We start from the raw sequence: 12657 nt of genomic DNA on the forward strand, positions 1-12657 counted from the left end.
TGCTCCCCCCCCCTTTATATATGCCAATCGGTTTCGTCAACAACATCATAGTCTTGTAACCCACAAAATATTGCGAGATGTCTATCTAATTCACTTGCACACGCATTTCCACTAATAGGATGTCATGTGAGTCAAAATCTCCACACTTTTAAGCTTTTATTTCGAGATTTAGTGCTACCTCGCAAAACCGGAGAATAGTTTGCATTTACCAATCTTGGTTGTATGGCAAAATGACTAACTTGCACTTGTCCAATGAGAAATGCAAGCAGGGTATATAGTTATTTATTCATTGCCACTAGGTACATCAGATGGCAGCATCCCATCCTTCAGGAACGCCTTTGGCACTTGGTATATAACCTAGATAGATGCCTGATGTAGAAGCCCACCTCATGTCGTGATGCAAGCAAGCGCGAATGACTTGATACGCAGTAATGTTCGCATAGGGAATGCCGGTGGAGGGGTCTTTGTACTTTGCCACTTCACCGGTAATCGGACAAATCACAGGTCTGTTTGGTTTAGATGGTCGAACAAGCCAATCACTCAATTGGTCTATCAAATCTGCATTTTCCAAATCTTTATCCGCATCCGTACCACCACGCTTGCCATACAGTTGATATTCTTGTGCTTGTTGTGCGTCCATCAATATGGAGTTATCCATAAACGAAACTAGGTTTCTTCCCATCAGATCAGCGTTGTTGCTTATCTGCCAATCAGGTCCATTCGCATCAGTCATAGTCGTGTCGGTATCCATGTTGCTTTCGGTTGCTGCTGCATTACTAATATCTGTGGTAGGTGCAGCCTCATTGTTTTCCTCTTTTTTGTCATCCTCGTTACTGTTATGCATCGTGGGCCCATCATTCTCAGCAAATGAATGGTATCTCACAAACTGTCCAAAAATGCCTCGCTTGTCTTTCTTTTTGGCATTGGCCTTTCGTTCAGCCTCCATTTGCTGCCATTCGAGCAACGAATCTCTATTGATCTCTTCAGTAATGGCCGCCTCTGCCAATAATTCTTCTTGTGTCAACTTGTTGATCACTGGTCGATCTCGTTTAGGCAGTAATGCCTATTATAATACATCTGTCAGAAATAGAAAGCCTTGGATAGGCATGTTGGGTCACACGATTTCTTACTCTTCTTTTCTCATGTTCTCTTAATTGATCTTCCACAAGCAGACGATTGAGCACTGTGTTTTTTCTGGATGAGAATCGAGTGCTACGTTCTCCACCTCTTTCGTCTTGATCCACGGTTGTACTTCTCGCTCTTCTTTTCTTATTCTCGCTTGATTTCTTCTCAGGATGTGTGGCTGCTGGTTTCTTGGGTTTCGCAGCAGCGGATGGAGGTGGATTGAATGTCGCTGCTCTTCGTGCCTGGCAATGTCATCAAGGTTTTCAGATCTATGCACCTTTTTTTTTTTCTCAATCTCACAAACACGGGCTTACCTTCTTTTCTGCCTTGTCAAGCTCCTTGTCCATGGCTTCTCCTTCCTCAATGTGCTCTTGCTCGCCTTCTGATGAATCCAGATCAAAATCAGAATCCACTTTATCCTCCTCCTCTTCTTCAACGGCTATACAGTACTGGCTCAACATCATACATCAATCCAAGCCTCCTAGAATAGACTTACCCTTAGTAGAAAACTCTTCATCTTCTTCATCACTGTCTCTGTATTCAAACAACTCTTCCATGTCGACCTCCTGGTCCAACAAAGCGCGCATACTAATGTTCAAAGCGTCGTTACTTACTGCCATACTTGATATAGCTTGCAGTCCTTACCGACTACCGGCATTGGGGCGCCTCTCTCTTTCTTGTACTAATGACATTGGTTAAATAATAATATGCGTTGGTAAAGAAAAAAGTGGTGTTGGATAGAAAACACTTTGATTAAACCGCTTTGCCAGTGACTACTATTGCATGGCGCTACTGTGGCGTATACAAAATCAAGACATTATTCATGCGTCTTAAATGAACTGCCTGGTAGGATGCTTTGCGATGAGAAAATCAGATTTTTATTTTCATGCTTGGAAAAAGAAAAAGAAGAGGTTTCTTCTGTGTATGTGTATGTACAATGTAATATGTAGGATGTGTATGTATAGATGTTTAAAGTATATTGCGATTACGCATTTTTAATTTGATGCGACACATTTGAGAATCTACTGTATCTAACCGAGATTCCAATTCTTCTCTGCGTCTACGCACAAGCGCATTACCGCCACTGGAAGGCACCTTACTATATTCTGCTTGAAGCTAATGATCATTATCACTAAAAGTTAATACGGAGATGACACACACCTTGACAAGCACATGCCCCACTTACAATCTCTTTTTCCCTTAGTAGCTCCAATAGTTGATTATCCAGTTCAGCTGTAGGCGTGCTCTTGTTGCTCTTGATGGGCTCTTTTACTTTGGTATCGACAGGCACCAGCGATTTTCTTGACTTTGCACTTGTTGTAGATGTTGTTGCACAAGTAGGATCCAATTGTTGATCGGTACCTGTGCTCTTTGTCACTGTGGTAGATGCAGGATGTCGACGCTGTCTGGATCTTCCGCATCGAAGTTCAGAGACGGCAGCATCAATCGATCTATATATATATATATATATATATATTGAAGCCTTTGAGCATGAGTGTACAACCACCAACAGCGTACCTGAATCTACTTACGTTATAGGCAAAGTCATGCTAGATAGATCATCATTGAATACACCCATGCGAAGAAACTGCTCCATGGTGGATTTCAGCAGCCTTACTTGATTTTGCGAATGCTGAAGTTGAGCTGCAAGCAAGCGATCACTTGATTTTTCAACAGATGCTGTTGCTGTGGATTTACCGCGCGCTACAGGAGATTTACTCTTCTTGCTCTTCTCCAGTTCTCGAATTTCCATGTTCTTGTCGTCAATCTCTTGTTTCAGCAGACGGTTTTGAGATTCCAATTGCCTGATCTGCTCTGTGGCTTCGTTCAGCTTATCCATAGTGGACGATAAATCATCTTGAAATCTTTCTTTAGCTGATTTCTCAATGTCAAATTTTCGCTTCCATTCCTGGTTATCGGCAGAGAGTTCATCGACATTTTTACTAAGGAATAGCACGTCCTTATTATAGGCTATATAGACAATCATGTAAGTAAATAAACAATCAAGCAAGGGACAAAGACAGACCTTCTTTCTGCTTCTGAAGCGCTTTTACTGTAGCCCGCTCTTTTTCCAGTTTATTTTTCAATTGCTCGCATCGCATGTCATGGTTGATTGGTGGGCTCGCACTGCACAAGCTGCTCAGTGATTTCGCGCTGTCTTTGCGCTTCATCTTTCGAGGACGCTGCTGTTGTGGTAAAGGTGGTGATGGCTGAGCACTAAGTGGATCAGGAGAGGCATCCACTTCCAATGGTTGTTGTTGTGCCTGGAAATGTAAATCCTCTAGTTGTTGGCGAGTCAGCACAATGGCAGTCGTGTTATTATCGTCCAACATGTCGGATGCAGCGGTTGCTGTGGTAGAAGAGGCAGTAGTAGACCAGTCCTGATACTCGCCCGTGCGCAAAGGCTGTAAGGGAGGAGAATCGTCCAAGCCTACGCATTGAACAATGCGATGGCCTTGACCGTCTTTGATGATGAGATTGTGCACGGTGTTGGAGCGAACAAGACGTCTTCCACCACCATTGACAATGCTGGAGGGAGGCGATGGATGGCTGTCTGCTATTTGGCGTGTATGGTAGTGTTGACGATTATCCTCTGAGCTTGTTCTGCGGTAATAGGTCGGCCTTGTCGAATGCACAGATAGATAGTCATCGTGGATTACTGTGCTATTGGCGAAAGGAGGAGCAGGAGGAGAAGCCATGGCGTAATTGTAATTCATGTTGCTAGATAACTCAATGTAGGATACGGGTCGTCTTTTGGTCTTTGTTGGGGCTGCTGCAAGATGTTGAATGTAGCTGACTGGCTGTTGCTGCTGCTGCTGTTGCTGCTGCTGATGCTGATAGTTGCTATTTGTGCTAGCTAATTGGCGTAGTGTAGCAAATGAAGCAGCTGGTCGCAATCGATGGATACGCTGTATGGGCTGTTGCACGTACAGATTGTTTGGTTTGGTGTCCATGTGAACCGTGTGATTTTGGTGCTGTTGTTGCACGGACTGTACATCAAATGTACACATAGTGGGGCTAGCAGGCTCGCTATGAATGAGCTTCATAGGACCAGTAGTAGATGCAGCCTCCTTGATACTGAATTCATCAGGCAAAGATGTAGCTGCTGGAGTCACAGGTGGTGAAGGTAATGGAGATGCGTGCTGTTGTTGGTGGATGCTGCTACTGCTCGTATCGCTGCAGCTCTCACTAGTGCTGCTTATACTGTGATTGCTGCTACTGCTGCTGCTGCTGCTGCTGCTGCTGCAACTTTGAATACTATGACTGGCGGTACTCTTACTGCTGCTACTTGAGCTGATACATGCAGTAACAACATCTCCTTTATTATCTTTTATATCATTACTGTTATTATCAACTGTAGTTGTATTGACAACAACATGAACCATGTCTTGTTTGCTGTCATCTTCTTGTTCATCCTCAATGGCTGAATCATAGTCGACATCATTGTTGGCTGATTTTTTATGTTGCTTCTTGAACTTTTCTTTCTCTTCCTGTTGAATCTGTTGCTGCACACTTTCCAGCATGATTTTCGGTTGGTCATTGTTGCTGGTTGCAGTGGCTGCTGATTGCTTTGAGGGTGGCGATTGAGGTCTGCTGTGCTTGGAAGGTTTTTTGGTGGTGGTTGTTTTGCTTGCCATGGATTGCGCTCTACTCAAAACAGCGGTAGCGGTAGTAGGAGGAGATGTCGTCGTGGCGATTGAGGAAGGAGGTGATTGTGTTCTCGTCAGTGTACCTGATCCAGCAGTCTTTGCTGTCATGTAATTGGTGTTTCTGCCACTAGTTCTAGCCTTCATCTCTCTGCCTGCTTTCCGTGTGATGGTAGGCGTATTGGATGCATTTTTACCACTCGTGGGTTCATCTGAAAAGCGACATTTGCATGAATTTTTCTAAATTTAGGCTGATGTGGGATGGTCTTAATTACCTTCTTGACGACGGTTCGATGAAAGTAATGAGCTAAGATGTAAATTATTATGCAGATGAGTTGAGAAATGGGCACATAGGAGAGACATGGATATCTAGGAGTAAAAAAAAAAAAAGACTCACCTGAGTCGTTTATTTTTTGACTTTTTCTGCTGTTGTTGTGCATTGTCATCTGTGATGGCTATAGACATTGCTGCTTGTGGTGATGGTGGTGGTGTAGTGGCAGTGATGGTAGCAGTAGCAGCTGGTACTGTTGTTGCAGGTACGACTACATGTTATGTGTCAATTAAAATCATTCATAATATTGCAATTGCTTCACATCTTACCATGAGTGGCCTTGTCTGCCGTGTTTATTTTCATGGTTTTTGTGGCTGGTGATGGTTTCTTGGTTCGATCTACTACTACAGCGATTGTCTTTCCATGGGTAAGATTGAACTTTTTCAGAGGCCAAAATTTCTGGCTTGTGGAAGATGTTCGATATTTGATGGGTTTTGCAGTGGCAGCAGCAGACATGAGATGTGTAGGTGACTATGAACGACAGGACTATGGTGTGTATTGTAATGATCTATAAGCAGAGAAGAAAATGTGTGTGATCTATCTTGAGAAAGAGAGCTTATAAGAATAAGTACAAGTAAGGAGTATATATTTTAGTTTGATGGATGAAAACTGAGTGTGCGTGTGTGTGTGTGTGTGTGTGTGATTAGGTAGTAAGAGAAAAGAGGAAGAGAGAATGAGAGAGACACTACTGTTTGATACAATTAAAAAAGAGCAAGAGGAACAAGGAGGGTTAAAGGGGGTTGTCTTTTTGTTTTGTATATCAAGCAGCAGCAGCAGCTTAGCACACACACACACACACACACACACACACACTATGAATGGTACAGCATACAAGCATTAAGGATCATCCACTCGCACATACAAACACAGATACACAACATGAAAATAACAAGTTTTTATTTATTTTTAATCACTGTCTGAATCACTCTCGATCTCTTCAAATCTTCCTTGGCTCTCCTGCATGGCTTTTGCAATGGGGTTTTCAACGTCAATAATCCCAGTCTTCTTTAATCGTTCGAATAGCACAAACAATCTCTCGGCCTCTCTTTCTTTCTCTTCATCTGTCATATCCTTCAAGTCGGGTAGTTTCTCTTCTTTTACATATTGGCCAGTGATGGGATTCACATCCTCCTCGGCTTCGGTGCCGCCTTGAGGTGGCTCCATAGCGATGCCTTTGTTGACCAGGAATCCAACTGCATTGCCATACCCAACTTGTTGTGTGAACTTGCTTGCTATTGAATAGAGTGTGTGTGTGAGTTCATCTCCATCGATACCTAATCAAATCATCCCTTTCTTTGTCCCCCCCCCCTTGACCCTATTTTCCCTCCTTTTGTTTTCTTTATCTCTCTTGCTCATTATTGACGTATTTACCATCTTTATCACACAAAACAAACAAGGCCTCACAGGCTGCATCTCGAGTCTGAGGCATCATCGTACTTGTCATTAGCCTAATCAAGTATGCAGGCAAACCAGGTCCTTCATTTACAGGTTTTAATCGATCTCTATATTAAGAATGCGCTTGTTATATACACACATGCTTGCTTGTTTGTTTGATGGGCACTTACTTTTCTCTAGGTAACATCTGCTTGATCATGGCTTGCTTGAATGTTTCATCGCCTTCAGCCAAACATAACAACACCAGTAGGAGCGGTGCAATAGTCGCATCTACTGACTGACTGCCATCATGGTCTGGATCACCGCTTGGAATGAGCACATGGATGCTCTTGTCTAGCACATCCACCAAAGTGTTTGCTATATATCTGTATCCATGTGCATCATCGTCATTGTCGCCGTCTTTACTGTAGAGTTGCCGGGTCCACTGCGATTGCTCAGACCACACTTGCGCAATGGCTGTGTATCGAAATTGCATCAAGGCATGGATTGCCTGTGCATGGGGCGGTACCAAGGGTTGTGGTTCTGCAAACGGAACATGGAATATCAAGCGAAGGATGGGGACTAGACACTCTTTAAAGGCTTGACTCGTGTCCATAGCATTCTCACTACGAGCCTCCACCATCATGAGATTGAAAAGGAGCTTGAGTGCTTCGCTAGTCACCGTCCAGGGGTTGATGGGTGCATTTTGGTCGCTTTGGATCCTCAAAGCTGGATCCTCTAATAGAGCTAAATTGGAGGAAAGGACCTGAAAAAAAAAAGCACTTGTGAGCATTCGAATGAGCATCGTGGTATGTTTTTCTTTGTACCCTGGTAATAGCCTCTGCCACATTTGACTTGATCAGTGATGTTACTAGATCAGATCGATGTACGGTCAGAAAGAAAAGAATACGGCATGTCAGAAATTGAGTTTCCAAGCCAAGGCAACGATCCTCAGACTGCAGCACATACAAGCACGAATCCACTACATGCTCCTCTTCTAAATAGGGCTTCACTGATTCATTTAAAAAGATGCTATTGCAGATACATTTGAGTGCTTCTTGGGAGGAGGGTGTGTCAATGACTTTGGTGGGCTTGTACAGGCCAGCCAGTTGAATAAGCACCATGATTCCCTAGTCGATGGATGAGCTTTGGATGTATTTTTATGCGTAATTGAACTAGCTTGCCTCTTTGGTGAACAGTGGATCTGATCCAGCTTGATCTCTGCCTAGAATTCTGATAACAGACAATGCCTTGGTTTTTACTATGGCCCACATCATCAGCATGTGTGTATGTAGTCCCATCGCACCCACTATCTTACACTCTTCGGTCCATGTCTCCTTGTTGCTTTGTAAATCTTTCAAAAGTAATTGTAAAAACGAACTCTTCTCGGTCATAGAAGAGACTAGAACACAGTGGTAAATAAGGTCTGTCATTTGAGCAGTGCACAATGTGTATCTCTTACATGTGGGTTGCTTTTCGACTTGAGCCAAAAAATGCAGTGTGCAATCGCTGCTTTGCTTGTTTAATGCTTGATATTCGTCGAGAACCATAGTAGCAACAATGAGAAAAAGGCGACTCGTTTCATTTTAAGGAGGTGCTTTGCTCAACACAACACAACGGGGCCTGAAACTTGTGCCATCCCGTTTTGCATACAAACATCTGCATCTTTGGAGAATGGGTTACATCGAAATGTGGCTATGTTCTGGTATTGCAGCTATTCACAGATACGCATACCTACTTTCTCATGTAAATATCCAATGAGTGGATGATAAAATCCCAATTACATAAGTGGGCAATTCATGTTTCAATCGTTGATTACCCCCCCCCCCCTTTTTCATAGCAGTAATCATTGGATGCCTCTCAAGCAATACCGTCACGTTCAATTACAGCCCTTATTCTCGAGCATTTGAAAAAGGAAAATTCATTTTTACCCCTCATCAGAAGCCCACAATGTCTCTTACCTCTGTTGTAGTCGCTGCAAAGACAAAGCAAACAGCCACTGTTTTATGGTGTCATGGCCTCGGCGACACTGGGTCAGGCTGGTCTTTTTTGGCCGAGCAACTCTCGCCTTTATTTCCTCACGTCAAGTGGATTTTACCCAACGCGTATGATTCTATCAACTCGAGCACTTCTTGTATAGCTAATTCGATTGTATAGACCTATCAAACCAGTCAGTCTGAATGGTGGCTACCCTATGCCTGGTAAGTTTGATGCACTCATCCTGGGCTTACAGTGATTGATATTGGATTATATTAGCTTGGTTCGATCTTTCAGGTTTGGACAAGTTTAGTTTGAAGGATGAGGATGAAAGGGGCATGCTTGCCTCCGTTACTTCAGGTACATACCAGCCTAATCCATTGGTAGTGCTGTATGCTCACACTGTGTTTGATTAGTGAGCCGTATCATCCGTGATGAAGTAGACAACGGCATCCCGGCCAATCGCATCATTGTGGGTGGTTTCTCTCAAGGCTGTGTGCTTGCCTTGTTGACTGGATTAACATCTGAATATAAGCTTGCTGGTATTGTTGGATGCAGTGGATGGCTCGGCCTATCAGCTAAATTTCCTAGCATTGCCAGTGATGCCAACAAAAAGACACCCATCCTGATGTGTCATGGCGACGCTGATCCTGTTGTAAAGCCTGAATATGGATTTGAATCAGCCGATAAATTACAATCCATGGGCTACAATGTCACTAGAAAGGTGTATCCAGGTCTTCCTCATTCTGCCAATGAAGAGGAGATCAGAGATATTGCTCAATTCCTCCAAAAGACTATTCCTTCCAACTAAAAAAAAAAAAATTAAATATTTGTGTGTTCTGTATATATGTACCTCATCAGATGACTTTGCTATACTACATGAAAGGAGATGGGACCACATACTCTTTTGATTTGTTTGATGTATTTCATCTCCCACGCAAAATGAACATAACCTTAGAAGAAGATGCAACAGTCTATGATAATAATACTCCCAAGTTACAATGGCTCATCTTGCTAATTCCAGCTCTCGGTGCATTCGTAGCTTATCGCTTGATCAGGATGCACTGTAAGCGCAGGAAGGCGCAACAGATGCTAGTAAATCAAGAATCACAACGCCTGCCCGTTACAAATCACCATATCACTGTACCATCTCCAGCGTATCCATCCTCCTTCTTCTGGCAGAGATTATATTTAATTGAACAGGATCAAATAGAAAGAAGGCGGCAGAGAAGGAGCAGAAGGTTACAAAGGCAACAGCATGATGCTCCTCCGCCCGCCTACTCACCTTCCCTTTCAACGCTACCCAGATACGCCGAGATAACTGAACCCACGCAAACACGCTGAATAAACTATATATTTAAATCGTTTTTATATGTATTCTGCCTTAATGAAGCTAGTAGACTACAATTCAACTTGATGTACACCATCTTTATCGACTAATTGAACCTTGAAATTTGGCATATTAACGATAAATCTAGTCTTGAGTTCTTGTATGCACATGCTCATCAACTTCTTTGCTTCTTCGACATCCATATTCTCTTTGTAGTATCTATCCATGAGTGATGTACAGAAATAAGCACCGTAGCCTTGTGCACAGAATGGTAATGATGCCATGGCTCCAAGATAATCGATCCAGTAAAGCTCGGGTTGCTGTTTCTTTGCATCATAACCACCAATAATCAAATTGACTGAGTAAGGGTGCTAACAGAAACGGGTTAGAGATGATCAAGCAGCTATCCAAATGTTGACAGAACTTACTCTGCTTCTAAGTGAATCAGCAAGTTGACGACGGGTAAAAGTGGCTGTGGCTTTAGGGCTAAGTTCAATACCGTTTCTGATGCCGTAGAGCTTGATGTTGCGTTGAATGTATTCAGCAAAGTTGACAGTGTCTCCTGGTTCACCAGTGTAGAGCAAAACAGTGTGCGCGTTCAATTCACGAGACTTATCTTCAGTGCCTTTCATGACAACGATGCTACGAGCACTGATAGTATCGGCAGCGAGTAAAGTAAATCCATTGCCTGTAATTCCGAAAAGACACTCCATGTTGTATTATCTGTTTTGTGTATATATATATATATATAGGTTGCTAAAAAGGTATGATGGATAAAGCAAAATACAAGAAAAAAAGCCTTTATGAAAAAGAACCTTTATGTGAGTAACATTTCCGCGTAATCAAATTGCGTATGTGTGTGTGTGTGTGTGTGTCTGTGGACATTGGACCTCAAAATGACGTCTCATCTCGGAGCCTACATAATCCAAACGCGTATTCTGCATTCGTCTTCTTCTTCTTCTTTAGTTTTACTTCTTTGCTTACGGTGGAGAGCCAACGTTCATGAAACTCCCAACCCTAACCCTCCCAAACTGGCTTGTTTCCATGTTGGTTTTTTCTGACATGGCGATCCGGCCTTGTGATGAATAAAACCTGCTCTCAGTCAATTGAAACAAGAATCTTATCAGAGGGCAATTCTTTTGACTCATCAGGCGGTTGACATTTTAGCTTTTTTAAATGTTAACTACTTTGTTCTCACAAGGATGTTTTCTTTTCTTTTGATTGACGTTTTTTTTTGGTTTTTCTAAAACTCAAATAAAAATAATGTCTTTATTGGCATGAATTAGTAGCTCTTCAGGCCTGGTGGAAGTATATCGCCCCGTAAGTATCAAGAATGGAACTCTCTGCGTTTCTGGTCAGTGAAGATGCAATGTACGATCGGTTTATCTCTCTAGCGGCCGCTTTAGCTTGGGTCTAGTATTTTACTATACTACAGTGCTTTGGCACGTACCTGAATTGGCGTGATTTACGCGGGGAGGTAACTTGTTTTTCTTTCTTCCTTAACGGATGATAGAGGCAGGTCTGGTTTTATGTTGCTGACACTTTAGACGTTGAAGGAAAAGCGGACTCTCACGATGCCAAAACAGGTTTACGTCCTGTGAGAGATGGATCCGTTCATTTGAATGGTGAACTAAGATTTTGGCTTGGGCAAGTATCTATATGTAGAAATCTTGTCAAATATACACACTTTGATCGTTTTATTTGATGGTGTTGATGAGTTGGATGTGGGAGATGTGATTTGGAGAAAGGCATCAGCTTTTCAAGTTGAACTGAATGAAGTCTACTTGATTTCACGGTGAGGTCAGTATCAGAGCGAAAGGTAGTTGCTCTTTCAAGTGCTGATTTATGCGCTACCAGTGGAATATGGGATTGATTGAACAACATGGATTTTTTTTTCAGAGAGGAGTTTTTTTTTGTTGGCAAAACAAACAATGGAAACGACTGTATGCTATGCTGAGGCCCATGGATCAAAGTGGAAGAAGTAACTATTGGTGTTGGAATCAACCTTCAAAGTGATACTACAATGGAGCAATGCCTTCTTGTTATTCAACTTGATGAGGAGCCTTAGGAACAGGCTTAAATCCGGCTACCTACTGATTCCATACTTATGGCACTTGAGCGCAACATTAGGTATATTGATTTGTATAATACAGAATGCTATACTTTTATGTCTGTCTCTTTCCATGACGAAGCATATACTTGAGGCCTAGCTTGTTATTGCTTTACATTGTTTATATGTATATATTGAGATGCTGTTTGCCAATATTAGGCAGCTATTTGATATTGAGTACCGGACAAGGCTCAAAAAAAAAAACCTTTGTTTGCATTTATGAACATGTCCAAGAGATCCTAAGTGAAGAAGGGCGAAAAGCCTGAAATCATATCAACGTGGATGCTTACATTCGATTCAACCCTCAAATGAGAGTGGAGCTAGCTGTCAGTGAAGACAGGCGCTCTCAGAATCTGCCAGCTGTCAACGAGATTGCAGCTATTTTTCCCAATGAACATTCTGATACAAGTTTTAAAGACAACCTCGACACATGCCGAACTATGTTTCTAGCCAGCGGCAATAGCCTCTTTTAAGCGAGTTAATGGAAGGCATACTGCCTGCATGCCATGTTGAAATGCTGCAAGGCACGATCAAAAAGCTGCGATTACATGTATTTTGCTGGCAAGCCAGGCTGACTAGCGTTGTTAGATATAAAAATGCCCAACAAAAGCAAAGAAAAATACTCGGGCTAAGCGATAGTTTCTTCAGCTCCATGATCCCCGTTTGATCAGAATCGCAATCATCATTGCCATCATCATTGTCACCATTAGAAAAGGCATTTGGGTCAGTCAACAGCAGTGCCGCCCGCCGCCAAAATCGATTC

The 12657-nt window shown here is 42.6% G+C and overlaps 5 protein-coding genes across 5 annotated transcripts; 1 reads left to right on the forward strand and 4 right to left on the reverse strand.

The window, feature by feature from the left end:
- Positions 1-304: 304 nt before the first annotated feature.
- On the reverse strand, positions 305-1817 carry MSM1 (methionyl-tRNA synthetase; the record flags this gene model as incomplete). Its single annotated transcript, XM_064830821.1, has 5 exons — positions 305-1063; positions 1131-1367; positions 1440-1564; positions 1622-1713; positions 1771-1817. 5 exons carry the CDS (start codon positions 1815-1817, stop codon positions 305-307), a joined length of 1260 nt encoding a protein of 419 aa, XP_064683323.1.
- A 277-nt stretch (positions 1818-2094) lies between these two features.
- On the reverse strand, positions 2095-5559 carry ATC70_011635 (uncharacterized protein; the record flags this gene model as incomplete). Its single annotated transcript, XM_064830822.1, has 7 exons — positions 2095-2241; positions 2312-2576; positions 2658-3096; positions 3152-4984; positions 5048-5079; positions 5170-5314; positions 5373-5559. The coding sequence occupies 7 exons, from the start codon at positions 5557-5559 to the stop codon at positions 2095-2097; spliced, it is 3048 nt and encodes a 1015-aa protein (XP_064683324.1).
- A 450-nt stretch (positions 5560-6009) lies between these two features.
- ATC70_011636 (uncharacterized protein) lies at positions 6010-8027 on the reverse strand (the record flags this gene model as incomplete). The annotated part of the gene is made up of 7 exons (XM_064830823.1): positions 6010-6335; positions 6475-6605; positions 6669-7243; positions 7305-7607; positions 7662-7738; positions 7796-7879; positions 7940-8027. The coding sequence occupies 7 exons, from the start codon at positions 8025-8027 to the stop codon at positions 6010-6012; spliced, it is 1584 nt and encodes a 527-aa protein (XP_064683325.1).
- A 400-nt stretch (positions 8028-8427) lies between these two features.
- ATC70_011637 (uncharacterized protein) lies at positions 8428-9265 on the forward strand (the record flags this gene model as incomplete). The annotated part of the gene is made up of 4 exons (XM_064830824.1): positions 8428-8582; positions 8635-8678; positions 8734-8814; positions 8871-9265. The coding sequence occupies 4 exons, from the start codon at positions 8428-8430 to the stop codon at positions 9263-9265; spliced, it is 675 nt and encodes a 224-aa protein (XP_064683326.1).
- Positions 9266-9855: 590 nt separating this feature from the next.
- Positions 9856-10497, reverse strand: ATC70_011638 (uncharacterized protein; the record flags this gene model as incomplete). The annotated part of the gene is made up of 2 exons (XM_064830825.1): positions 9856-10155; positions 10213-10497. The coding sequence occupies 2 exons, from the start codon at positions 10495-10497 to the stop codon at positions 9856-9858; spliced, it is 585 nt and encodes a 194-aa protein (XP_064683327.1).
- Between the last annotated feature and the right edge of the window lie 2160 nt (positions 10498-12657).

This window comes from Mucor velutinosus, assembly GCF_035048745.1.
Source record: "Mucor velutinosus strain NIH1002 chromosome Unknown tig00001564, whole genome shotgun sequence".
NCBI lineage: Eukaryota > Fungi > Mucoromycota > Mucoromycetes > Mucorales > Mucoraceae > Mucor > Mucor velutinosus.